The sequence below is a fragment of the Acanthisitta chloris genome, unplaced genomic scaffold (genome assembly GCF_000695815.1).
Source record: "Acanthisitta chloris isolate BGI_N310 unplaced genomic scaffold, ASM69581v1 scaffold32345, whole genome shotgun sequence".
In the NCBI taxonomy this organism is placed as follows: Eukaryota; Metazoa; Chordata; class Aves; order Passeriformes; family Acanthisittidae; genus Acanthisitta; species Acanthisitta chloris.
In genome coordinates this window covers 19,546-33,183 of record NW_008672660.1, presented here as the reverse complement: position 1 = coordinate 33,183, position 13,638 = coordinate 19,546, and the positions used below count along the sequence as shown (strand labels likewise).

Sequence of the window (13,638 nt, the reverse complement as noted above, 5' to 3'; positions counted from 1 at the left end):
CACGAATATTAAATTAACTCGTAATTATTATTATTATGAAGCAAACCCAACTAATTAACATCTGTCTCTATTCAAGCATGCTTGAAAAATCAGATAGTTTACAAGCTATGAAACACATAAACAAACTTTAGGAGTTTTACTAGCTTAAACGTTCTATGAAAATGAAATTTCCACTGTTGTCAAATCCTGTATACTGATCTCTTTTCTTCTACCAATTTTTCTCTCCTATGGCATTTGCCCAACAAATTTGGCATTTACAGACGGAACGATGGGCTAATAAAATCCTGCATTGTTTCCTAAACTACTAATTCATGCCAGAACTGTTAAGTCTCCCTTGCCTGGTGTCAGTGCATCTTTTTTTTTAGTGCATTTTATGTCTAGAATGCCATTATGCTATGCTCATTTATGTGTATAGCCACCATTTCCTCAACACTTGACTTAGAAAACTATCTTCCCTTCACAGACAAGAGGAGAAGTAAATCACTATATTTATAGCATTTTTTACATGGATCCCTCCTTGGGATTTATTTTTACAGAAAGGGTGATTTGCCATTGGAAGAGGCCCACCAGGGAGGTGGTGGGGTGGAGTCACCATTCGTGGAGGTATTTAAGGAAAGACTGGACAGGGCACTTAGTGCCATTGGTGGTGTTAGATCATTGGTTGGACTCGATAACCTTGGAAGTCTTTTCCAGCCTGACTGATTCTGTGACTGGGTTTCTCACTACATAGTACATACCCTTTATAGTGTCACTGGCTTTTCTAGCTCAGAGCTATAGTGAATCCTGGTGACTTCCAAAGCAGCTGGATGCCACCAGGCACAAGGGCACTTCCCTCAAAACTGGCATTTGTCACAAAAGACTCACTATCATCTATCGCACAGCAAGAAACTGTAACGCTCTTTTCACTTCCCAATGTTTACATCCTCAAAATACTTTTGCAAAAGGCCCAGCAAACAAAACCCGATGGTTCTGGGGTATTTCCCCCTGAATATATATACCTCCACTCTGGCTTTGTAGAATTCAATGTCATGCAGCCTCTCTTTGTAGCGGCTGACTTCACTTTCAAGCTTGTCGACTCGGATTGCCTTCTCACGAAGAGCATCTAATTCATCTCTGTACACTCTGGCAGAACGAGCATCTGAGAGTAAATTCATGTTCTAGGAAACAGGAAAACACAGAAATTAAAGGCAAGAACAGTGGACAGGACATGCTAAAGGATAACAGAGCTACTTCGTCATTTAAATTCGGGTAATGCAGAGGGTATTGTGGTAATTAGTTAATTCTGAGAAAGAATGCTAAAGAGAAAATAGAATATATTTTAGAGGCTCAGGCTAGATGATATTTCCAAGCAAACTACATTGATCTTTCTCAAGGACTCCAATAATTTTATAGACTCATATCCTAATAAACAAACCAAGTGTTTTCCCTCATTATCACTACATAGACTCAAACTATAATGAAAAACCAGACAAAACTTGAGTGCATTGATTTTGAGAAATACTCAGCACATGTACACTCAGGGGATACATAGAACCCCATACCTCTTGCTGAAGTCTCTTCAGCTCAGCTTCCATCTGTTCAAGTTCTTGTTTACAGTCAAGCAGCTGCTCAGTCTTTTCCTCACTTAAAGGGAAAACATAAACCAGTTAAACATGGCTGCAACTCACTAACGATCATCTTGTTTGAGAACAAAATGCTGAGATTTGTGAGGCTTCTACCTTTTAATCCACAACTTCAGAGACACTGGAGTGTAAAAGTTAGGTATGACATTATCATTAGGTGTTCTTTAGGTTTTAGTCTTTATCTAAATTTTAGAGGGGTTTTATTTGGTCAGATTTTTCAAAGTCCTTTCAATTGTTGTTCATTAAGATTTACTACTTATGCAGGGCAGAAAGCATTAGGGTGTAATAAGGGATTTATTTGGTAAAATCCCCCAGATAATACACATGAATGTGCACCAAGAGCTTCACATCCCAAAGTAAACTCAGAATAATCCCAAAGTACACATTTGAAAGGTCTAAATACTTTCCAGAAGAACCAATAACCACTGACACATCCTGTCACAGTTCAGGTAAAACCAATTTTAAAAGCGTTTTTATACTTCTGTAATTTTCCTTTTTCTTACAGAGAAGAATTAATGATTTCAGGTGCCTTTACTCAATTAAAGATACTGCTTAACAACTTAATAATTTTATGGAGCACAGTGGGAATTTTAATTTTATGGAAACAACATAGTGTCTGTTTTAGTCTATTCGAATTTGTGATAAAACCAATTTGACAGAGACTACTACAATTCTTACAAGATTCATGCTTGACTTCCAGCTAACACTTCTTTCTCAATCCTCAAAACATGTATTTGTTAAACAGTAAGTGCAAGCGAAATACTTAATTCTCTCAGTGACACAGAATACCTGATGTTCCATAGTCAACTGCACCTGAGAACAAACAGGATTTGGTGTTGATAAAACATACCCTATCCAATACTGTATATTCTTAAAAGACACATTGCATATTCTGATATGTTACTACATTATTTCATATTTTGGAATCCAAGCAAGATACAATCAAAAGTGGAAAAGAGGGAAATAAGGGAATTTAATGGACTGAAGTGTATAACACAATCTAAAAGTAATCATACTAACAAAAAACCAGATCTGTTTTAAACAGGTCTAGATCAGTTTTAAAAACTGAGCCCATCTCACCATGAATGATCTTTTTGCTACCAGAAATGGTTTGGAAAAGGTCACTGACAGCCTACAAGCACAGGGGGGTACAGCTAGGTATAGCTCAGTGCAACAGCCCTGTCTACAGCTGGTATCACAGCTTTCCCTTTTCACAGGTGCTCAGAAACCAGTGAGAAACACAAATACATTCTGTATTAGATGACTTTTCTATTAGCATTCCTATTCCTCTGTTATTGTTCTACATGGAAACACACAGAACCCGAAACAGAAAATTAGGTGTGCAATTTCCAGCTCTAGAGTTTCTGTATTACAAGCCTCAAATCCCTGGTTTGCATCCAACTGAAAAATAATCTTTACAGACCTTTTATATGAAATTACAACAGCAGCAGTGCACATTAAACCAGGTATGAAGGTTCACTGCCAAAACCAGATTATAAATACATTTTAAGCTGAATATTTTCTACTCTGGAATTAATGTAATTTTAAATTAAATCAAAGAGACGCAGCATTTAATACCAAATGCTGCAGCCAGAAGTTAATTTACCACAGATCAGTATTTTAAAGATACTGTTATGTGCAAATGGAATTTATTTACAATCTGAATTCAAGTAAGAGAGCAAAATGTGAAATTGTTCTGAGCCATCACTGTTGGCCTAATTGCATGCTTCAGCTACAGACTAGAGAGGATTGGACTAAATTATACAGAACATACCAGTGTTCACTGTTTAGGCTATCTATTAACTGTCAATCAAACTAATAACAGCAATTTTTTCACTAATTTTCTTGGTGCAGCTGTTTATAGAATATCCTGGGCGGGCTCACTTCAGCAGACACAGAATAATACAGACATCAGGAAAAAAGAGCCCTATCTTTTGTCCTCTATTCCTCATGAAGACCATGATGTAGTGGGGGGAAGGGGATCCTCTGAGTAAGTCAACAAGATACTTAATCCAGCCAGCTAGAGATGATCTGATCAACAAACCCTGCTAACAGCCGAGCAGCAAGCTGGGAACTGACTTATGCTACCTTCAACTTTTATTTTCATTTACCTGTCTCCTCTCTCCATGAGATACGCTGAATGTAAAAAAAAATATCTTTATTTATGTTGTTTCTACACCACAGGCAAGTTACTACACATCTTGAGTCTCTTCAGAGTTAACATTTGTATTTTTAATTCCGAGCACACATACTTCACTCTGCTAAAACAACTTACACATTGCTACAGGGAGAAACAGATTCTCCACAGGACTATTATTGATCCTAGACTTAAATACAGACCAAGTACCCACTGGTACCTACTGAATCAGTAGTAGTTTGCATGAGCAAACAAGTGTTGTGCAGCCAAGAAAACTTCTACACAGAAAGAAACAAAGAGATTGGGGACAAGAAATTATTTTAATCATGTTTGTGCTATCTGCAACAAATTTAAATGCTTCATAAACTATGAATGAACCACAGGCAACTATTTCTTACTGTTTCCAACAACAAACAGGTAACAATCAGCTGCTGAGAACGAATCACTCCTGCACTAACTCCTTTTAAAAGGACATTTTTGCCACTGATCTTTGAATGGTCAAAACATGAATATGATTCATAATACAAACATAGGCAAACAGATGCAAAGTTGTATTTGTCACATGGGCCCACAAATCTGCTTACATTACAAAAACATGTTTCCTGGGGTGCAATAACTAAGAAAAAGCATTTAAAACTGCAATTTACTATTTGAGAAGATGAAGAAGTTGTCTGAAGAGCACGACTAGTGTGCAACATCAGCATTTTAAAACTCTTTGACTCTCTACAGGTACTCACAGCTCTTGCCTAAGCCTTCTAATCTTTGCTTTGGCATCTGCAAGCTCTACAGACAGGTGCTGTCTGCTCTCGGTGCGCTTCATGCCAGGAGAGCCACAAGGGGATTGTGCTGCTGATGCATGAGGTAGGAAACGGAGACAGTCCCGTTCTTCAGACAGTTCTATGATAGTCTGAGGAATTAAAGACAAAAGAGAAGAAAACAATACAGAGTTGCATTCAGAGAGCCATTTATGTCAGAAACTAGTATTCACTGCCTTAAGAAACCAAAGACCAGAATGAAACAAGAATAATGGAAAGGTTTGGACCATAAAAAAAGTTAGAAGCCCTGCTTGCACCTCAATACCTAAAGCAAAGAGACACAGCCATTTAACAGGACCAATCGGTGTTTATAAACTGTATTTTTAACTTGAAATTTAGACTTCTAAGTCCACAAAATTATTATCAGGGCTCTGAATGGAACGGGCGATGAGAGGCACAAATTCCTTGAACACAAGGATAAAGGCGTATCTCTAAAGAAAGTGGTACATCCTAGACAACTGAATAAAGTATCAGACCTATAGCAATATTCCTGTTTCTTCATATAAATAAAGGTCTTCTCCAAATATGATGTCTTGTATTTTAAAGTTAATTTTCCTTTGCTTTCCAAATACATTACCACATATCCTCTACCTCATGGTTAAGCTCCATCATCTTAAAAGCATTATTTCTTATGTTTCTCTCAAGCACCAAACCAAATCCATACCTCTGAGTGCTCATCTCTTTCATCTATAAGCCTTTTTAAATGTAATGCCATATTTTTCAGGAGAGGTTCAATATACTCTTGTGTCAACACAATGACATCCATCCACTGCAGATCAAACACGTTTTCGTGATTATGAGTTACCTACATGGAACGAGATGAAAGAGAAAAAACATCCTCTTGAAACTGTAAGAGTAGAAAGGAAGCATAAAGAAAATAAAGCTGCAACTCTTTGGGTTAAACTCTCCAGATAAAGTATGAAAAAAACTTCAAAATATATTGAATTGTACGTAATGGAAGAATTTCTTGTCTAGCTAAAAGCAGTTCCTTTCATTACTGGCAAAATAAAAAGCAAAAGGTGACTATGACATACTGTATATTACCTATCACATATGTGGGATTGGAATTGTATTGTATAGGTAAATACGCATAAGAAAATGTTACTAAATCTGCTGTAACTCCAAGAAATTCTTGAAGCAACAAACTTGCTTCCTGGTACTGCTTTAACAATGTAATCCAAAATCACTCAATCATGAAATCTTTTCTGTGAATCAAATGAAAAAATCAGGGCTTTTTCTTGCTTATTAAAACAACTAGACCTGCAAATCATGTATTTCATCTACTTGCTTTTGAACAAGTGCAATTAATCTCTCTACAAGACAATATTCCACCTCACAAAAACAAAAAAATCAAATTTAAAGCATAACCCCCCCAATATACCTCCTGAATATGGGCTGCAACAGCTGCTCTAGTGTCAAAATCCAGACCTTGTATTCTTTCAATAAATTCTTCTTTTTTCTGACACTAAAAACAAAGACATCTATTTTAAATACATTTATAATCGCAAGTATTTTCATTCTTCTTTCCTATTTCTAAGACCTAAAACTGCTAAGGCTGACATTACAATGATCACATTAATGAACTATTATCCAACAGATGTATCAGTAAGATACTTTACCATTTTCTTCCTTTCTTTACAATATCAGGTAAATTAACACTACCGACATTTATAAACTATTAGAAATCCTACATACACAGTTTGTGATACTTGTACAATAACTGTAAGAATACTCAGATTCTCAAGGAATGCAATAGTACCACCAGAGGAAGGGAGGTCAGCATTATATACCACTTCAGGTATTAAAATAGCAGGAAAAGAGATCAGTAACACTTCAACAATTTCATACAGGTATAAACATAATGAAACTTACCTGGACTGCACAACCAAGTAAAAGCAGGAGGAGCTTTTTTACTTCTTCAGTACCTGGCTCTAAGAAGAAACCAAGAACAAAAAATGTAGGTGTAAAATGGTAATTTGAGCTTCTTCCCCTACCCCTCAGAAAACATCAGGTTTTCTCATTATTTCTGCTAACCTAGTTCAGAAAACAAACACATGAGTAAAACCCCATTGCCCTAGCTTTCAATTTAGGCCTTTTTGCTATTTAACTGCCAATGTTCAGAGTTAACAAACAGTTTAACACCCATAATAATTTCAAATGGAAAAAACCCCCATCATTTCAGCCCTTCAAAAAACAAACTTCAGCGTGACATTTTTAAAAGTGCTTTGGAGACCTACAATCAAGTTTTCGATGGTAATCTCAGGTATATCAAGAAAGTTACTGAAGTGCTTAAATTATCTGCCACCCCCAAGCTGGAAGAGTTAGGTGACAACTTCATTTAAATCTTTTACAAAGCTGTGTGAGATATTCATCTGCACATCTAAAAATCAAAATGTATTTCCAAATCTGGCCTTAAGCATCTTAATCTCCTAAAGAAGCTTAACTTAGAGAACTCTGTTCACAGATTATTAAAAATGTTCCTTACTTTTTTCATTCAGAACGCCCTCATCGTGCTACTAAATATACAGCCATATCCCATATCTAGAATATAAATGCCAAAGATGGCATGACTTCAAGGATGGCAAAATAGTTCAGGCTAGCTGGAATTCAATTCTGTATGGTCACATACCATTTTGCTGAAACAGAAAACACTATCCATGGGCCATCTAGGAATCAAAGGGTCCTAAGAGCAACCTTTCTACAATATACTCCGGATTTCAGTCCATACTCCAGTTCCTTTTTAAAAGGACTTGGTAATCACAGATGCTCTGCAATGTTCACAAAGTGACTGGGTTACAAGCACCTAAAAGGAAACTCATTCAGAAATGGCAGCTAACAATCCTCTACATGGGGCAACTAAGACTATTTTAGATGAACTCTGACTGAAGAAAGTTGTAACCACTGGCTTCCAAGCCCTTGAAAAACTGTCCTTTCGCAAGTGAGGTAAATGAGGAAATCTTGATCAAAAGAGGAAATTCAAAAGAGATCAAGAAAAAAAATCTGAAAGGATACAGAACTCCTAATGATTTTGACTACCTTCAGTAAAGAGTCAAACCTGCTACCATAAAGCAGAGGTGAAAGACATGGCCTAAACTTCTCCACCTTCCTCCTGGCTGCAAGAGGACTCTGTGCAGTACACAATATTAAGCAGAGAGCCTTTTTCAACACTGACTCAACCTGCTTTTAGAGGGAGCTAAATAATATGGATAATCCCAATGAACATGGGATGTTCAAATTTTTCAAGAGGTTTGTCAGATAGATAGAGATGTTTCAAAGAACACGAGCTCAAATGGGAGATTTTTAATCACGTACACAGACTTCTGGTATCCCAAAGACTCTGCCGTGAAGTCTTTCACATAGAAACAGAAAACATCAATGAACATCTCACCAGAAGCTGCTTCAGCTAGAGAAGGGGAATTCCACCTGGCTGTCTGCCGTAACCCATAAAAGTTAACTGGAATACTGTAACAGGAGGAATCCATCCCAACAACTCACATCCTAATTAATCCCAACAAATTAATCACATTTTGTTATTTTGAGCAATTCCCGAACTCCTCTTTGGATGCTCCTTTGCTTACTGCTTAATCTCTTGACTGGCTTTTAAATGCCTAACTGAATGTTGTTTCCATATCTCTCCCCCACAATCCCTGAAGGAACATGGAAGAATATGGAACAAGCTCAGCTTCCCTCTGCTACCAAACACCTTGTATGTTTCTCTTCCTTTTCCTCCATCACAAATAGTTCGTTCTCTTCTACACCCTCCAACTTGCTGCTTGAACCTTGTCCCTACCCTGTGCTTACCCTTTGATTTTCCCTGTGCTCACTCTTATCCATGACTTTTATACCCTTTGCAGCCTTCCACCCTCAGAGATATGAACTTGCTTTAATCTTTCCTCTTCTCCTGTTCAAGATCATTTGCCTCGTCATTATCTCCTGTCTTCTCTCCCTCTGTAATTTAACATTTACAGTCACAGGCTGTAGCTCTTCTCCAGTCTTCTCCTTGAATTGGCTTCCTGCCAATTAGCTCAGCTGAAATGTTTCTCGATAAAGTCCCTGATGACCTCTATTTTACCAAACCTCAAATCCAGCCTTCTATCTGCATTTTCCTCCATGAGCCAACTGCCTCTGATAAGAGTAAAACACACTTCTCTTCCTAAAAATCTTACCTGCTCTTGCCACGTGCTATTTGTGATCTGATATGTCTCTACTAGTCATTCCTTAAGTGCAGAGTAGTGCAAAGGGGAAAAACTGGGAGACAGACATTTCTGTGAAAAATCACAGCTCCAGCCTAAGCTTTAGTGGACCAAATCCGAATCATTATCAGAGAACTGACTTCTACTCTGTGGGCTTGCCTCGATGCAATCTGATTTACACTACAAGTCCCTTGAAAGGTCACTCAGGTTTAGTTGCCCTACACTTGCCCACCAAGGGAAGAAGCTTAAAAATCATTGTAGGGATGAGGTCCTCTTCAGGTTGACAAGGCAAAATCAGTCCCAACTTTCACAGGGGAAAGGTTCTGGATGGAACTCAAAAGAACAGGTCTATCTTCTGACTCAGACCAGACTGCACAATGAACTCGGGCAGGAATCTGAAACAGCTTCAAGAATGCTGTCCAAACATAACAATTTTATTTTTGATACAAGGGCTATGCTACAGGAAAGTCCGTATTTTCCCACAAATCCAATAAGGTCCCCACAGGAGAGCAATGCACACACCAGCAGAGGAGCTGCCAAACCACAAAAGCTGCGCAGTTAGCTGAGGTCCCACAACACGAAGACACCTCCTTATTAATGACTAAAGCACAGACTTTTATATAAAAAACTGGATACAATACTATCTTTGTGGGGGTTTATAGTGCATTTTTAATAAAATTTCATATTACACTACACAGTATTATTAAGCCACTTTGTCTCAGTATAAAAAAATTCCACTACAAAAACAATACTATGACCTGGGGTTTTTTTAATTTGTTTTTCCAGTAAATCTGTTTTCTAGGCAAATCCATGGAGTCTCTGGAAAAAAACTTAAGAACGCCTGGAATCAAAATATAAAAGCAGGATGCATTCTATTCTTTTGGAAAAGAAGAGACCACATTCACACTTCTTGGTGCACACAACGGCAGCTACACATGCCAAAACTTAAAAAGGCTGTGACCTCAGAAGCAAAAGCAGCAATATTCAAAAGCAGCAAGTGAAAACCAAAAGAATTAAAGCAAGATACCTACGATAAATGGGATATATGCAGATGGGATATGGAAAATACCAACATTATGACCCCTGGGACTGAAAAGTGAGATAATACAGATGGTTCTTCTTGCTCACGAGCAAAACCTTGTCTCACACACACGGAAGCATGGCAGAGAAGACATCTCAAATGAATAAAAAAAGCCAGGGGAAGCTACACAGCCTGTTAGAGGAGTTCCTAACCTCTCTGCTGAGGTGCTAGAACATCAGAAGTAGAACACCTGGGACACATTAGACCCCAAGTAAATAAATTCTGCCCAATCCATAGTGGCTCCATGCAGGCCAGGTGTGTCTGCTCCGTGCTTCTGGAATTGAGAGCATGGTGCAGAGATTCCCAAGTGGCTGTGGATAATCAGCTGGGTCCACACAGGCTAATTTTCTTGGTCTGAAAATTGCAACTCTCAAGAGCTGGAAGCAGAGAAGGTGGGAGCATGGAGAAGACAGCGTCAGTTCAGGGGAGAAAGCAAGAAGGTAACTGCAATATTTTTGAGGTAACGATGCAAGAGAAGCAGGAGAGTTTGGGGAAGAGAAAAACAAGGATTAGGAGTCAGATCAGGTGAGATGCACTGCACTGCCAATTTCCTCAGTGGTGACATAGGTAAAGAAAGCTGGAAGTGTAGTAGCTGGGAGGACACGTAATTCAGACTTTGTGCGACCAATGGCTCGCTGCTTCCTGGGAAATGCACTGTTTCAACAGAAATCCTAGGGACACCCAGTGCTGAGGTTGGGACAGAACACATTTTTGGATAGCTTGGACCCTTTGTGTGAACAAAGACAATAATTATTAAATCATTACTCATCATTATTAAATCACTTATTTTAAAAAGATTTATATAATCTTCTGTTGAAAGGCTCAACCCTGTATCAATTTACATAAATTATCACATCAATATACATTTTTATCCAAGTCAAAAATAAACTTACCAGAAAAAGGGTTTTTGCCAATTATTAATACATTTGGCAAAGACATCATGATCAACTGCTGCAAATTCTCCTATAAGAGTTAATTAAAATATTATTTACATCACAAGTATTGAATGAAAGCAAACATCAAATACTAACAACCACTAAAGAGAAATCAGTATTGCATAGTTTCACAGTTTTCAGGTCTTAATACACACATGTTCAATACTGAATTATTTAGACTCTCATTAACAACCCAGACTTACAGGTATGAAGGTATAAAGCTTGTTTTACTGGTTTGCATGATCTCAACATAGTGAAATCCTTCTGTAGCAATGAGCTGGCTTATGGCTCTTAAGCCAACTAGATCCTGGGTCTCAGAATGCACCAAACCCCCTTTAAATGACTATGTGCATGTTTCTCTGACTAGCATATTGATAGATGTTTGTTCTATTGGCTCTAAGTTGCATTTGTACTGCAAAAGATCAACTTCCTCTAGTTCATGTCCATAGTCCCCTTGAGCTCGCCAACATGTGGATGTGAAAATCACAGATGTTTTGCTGCAGTGACACAGGAATAGTAGCAAACATAAAGGTACAAACCCCTATGTGCAATCAGGTGGAGTTTTGGTTTGGAAGCCTCACACATTCAGGCAGCAGCTTTGTCTATCTGCTCCATAGATTGCATCAATGGAGAGTTCCTGTCAGCCAGTAATGGCTGTAATCGGGTCAAATCCCCAGTCTAGACAGAGCCTAATTCTTCTGAAGCAGAATAGTCTTTCTCCTGTTCCCAGATGTTTATTCCCAGCAGATGCCATCCTATCAGCAGCTCAGGAGTCAGGCTTTTTGTTTTTCCACAGGGACAGATTCATTAATACATGAAATGTTCCTACTCAAATGTGACATATTCCAGAAGAGCCAAAGGCACATATTAGGTGTCGCAGTGTAAGCTAAAAACCTAACGTAAGACAAGTCAACTCATTTTAGGTCAAATTTCAAAAATTCCAATATTTCTTGAAAAACACCTGTAGAAATGATTAGCTAGAGCTATACTTGAAAGTTCCCACCAGTTAATATAGGACACACAAAATTATACCTGACTTGATTCGTACTAGATTGAAAAATATGTATTCACTGCACATGCCTAAGACAAATAATAAGACGACAGCTTTGACCTACTCAAATACCATGAATTTCAACCAACCATGACATCTGTACTTCTACTTGATAAAGACAACAATAAGATAAGAAGTGCACCACAGGTTTTAAATCAATAGGAAACAGAAAAAACATAAGGAATTCAGTGAATATTAACAGCTACTACACATTTTACAGAAGTGGGGGCTTGGTGGCTTTTTCACTGGGTTTTGGGGTGGGTTTTTCTTTCTTTGGAATAGCTCAAATAATTCCATGCTGCTATCATAAAGCTGGTTGTATCATATCATAAAGCAGAATACGAGCAGTGGTAGTCAAAAATGTGTCCTCTGCGGACTAATGACACTATCACCTGTTTTCTTACAACACCTCTGTCTTGCTTCAGAGATGTCTACCACCTTTTCTGTCACATGGTGTTAACTGCAGCCTGGTGCTGCTGCTCTCAGTGTGTGTGTACTCCTGAACTGCCTGCTTCCACAAAAACCTGCACTGGAACCTGTGTGTGTCAAAATTCACGTATTTCTGTTAACTGTGGTTTAACCAGCAAAATTAAATTGAGTCTATTTACAAAATTCTGCCTTGTTGCACAACTTTCAGAGTTCATCAGCATCTGTTTTACTCAAGACTCACACATCCTCTGTCAAATGAGAGCACCCATGGGAGTCATGGAAGCTCACTGTATTAAACTTCTCAATCCCACCAAAACTTGTAAGGGAATCAGTTCTCCCGAATCAGCTGCTGAGAACAGTTCCACACTTACGCTGCCAGGAAACATGCACACTCAAATTGCTGGTTTGGGACCTAGGAAGAGTTTGGTGATGCTGTAAGGAAGTAATAAAGCAGCTTCACTGGAAAAAGTGGATGGAATTGTAATTATAAACAAGAACAAAGGTGATGCAGGAATCAAACAACTTGAATAATCTAACATAACATTTTAATTTTGCACATTACATTCTATCAGTGCAGGTTTTTTTGACAAGAACGTATACAACACTGATGCAATTGTTTGCTAACCTGATAGATTTTCCACAGAGGTTATAGAAACACATGAAATAAACCAGCATGGACAAGCTCATAATGAGAAGTTTTCATAATGTCAAAAATTCAAATTCCCATACCCATTACTGATTCCTACTGTAATAATCCAGATATTCAGTAGGATTATCTCTTCATACAGCGATTGCATTCCATGTTCCACTTCTCTGGGATCTCAGGCATCCACAAGGAATATACCCCAAGTCCAGTCAGGTCTCGGAAGCACTCAGGTGTGAGGGCTCATGCCTGTGCTGAGGCAGGCGCACCCCAGGCTACGAGAGGCCTCTCAGTTTGATTCCAAGGCATCCATCAAGCACTAGCTTTCCTGCCTTGCGTAATTTCACAGGTGACAGGAACTAAACTGACCCCTTCTTGGATCAGAGTTTGCTGTGCTGCCTCACTCGCCCGCACAGGGGCTGTGGAGAACCACCAGCTGCCAGGCTGTGCCAAGCTTGAGGGGAAATAAAGGCTACAGCCCATCCTTTAACACTAAAATAAACCACCACAGTGCATAAACGTCCCTGGATGCATGTGGGGAGTGAACATCACACACGCAAAGAGCAATTTTAAATGTGAAAAAGCACTCCAGTTTGGCTAAGTAAACGTCTTCATTCCCGCAAAAAATGGGACTCAGTGATCTCAAAGGTGCTTCCTAACCTTAATGATTCTGTATACTGTCAGCCCTGCAGTGTTTGCAGATTCCCTCACTTGTACTGGCACCTCACAAGA

General features: G+C 38.6%; 1 protein-coding gene across 1 annotated transcript in view; it reads right to left on the bottom strand.

Moving 5' to 3' along the window:
• CCDC88A (coiled-coil domain containing 88A) overlaps positions 1-13,638 on the bottom strand; it is a gene marked incomplete at its 3' end in the record, with an annotated part of 45,647 nt that overhangs the window by 13,163 nt on the left and 18,846 nt on the right. Inside the window, exons 4-10 of the mRNA XM_009074616.1 lie at positions 10,742-10,811; positions 6,447-6,505; positions 5,956-6,039; positions 5,239-5,379; positions 4,497-4,666; positions 1,542-1,623; positions 999-1,157 (exon numbers count right to left, since the gene is read on the bottom strand). Of these exons, the coding sequence (XP_009072864.1) occupies positions 999-1,157; positions 1,542-1,623; positions 4,497-4,666; positions 5,239-5,379; positions 5,956-6,039; positions 6,447-6,505; positions 10,742-10,811 (765 nt within the window). The remainder of the gene's footprint in view (positions 1-998; positions 1,158-1,541; positions 1,624-4,496; positions 4,667-5,238; positions 5,380-5,955; positions 6,040-6,446; positions 6,506-10,741; positions 10,812-13,638) is intronic.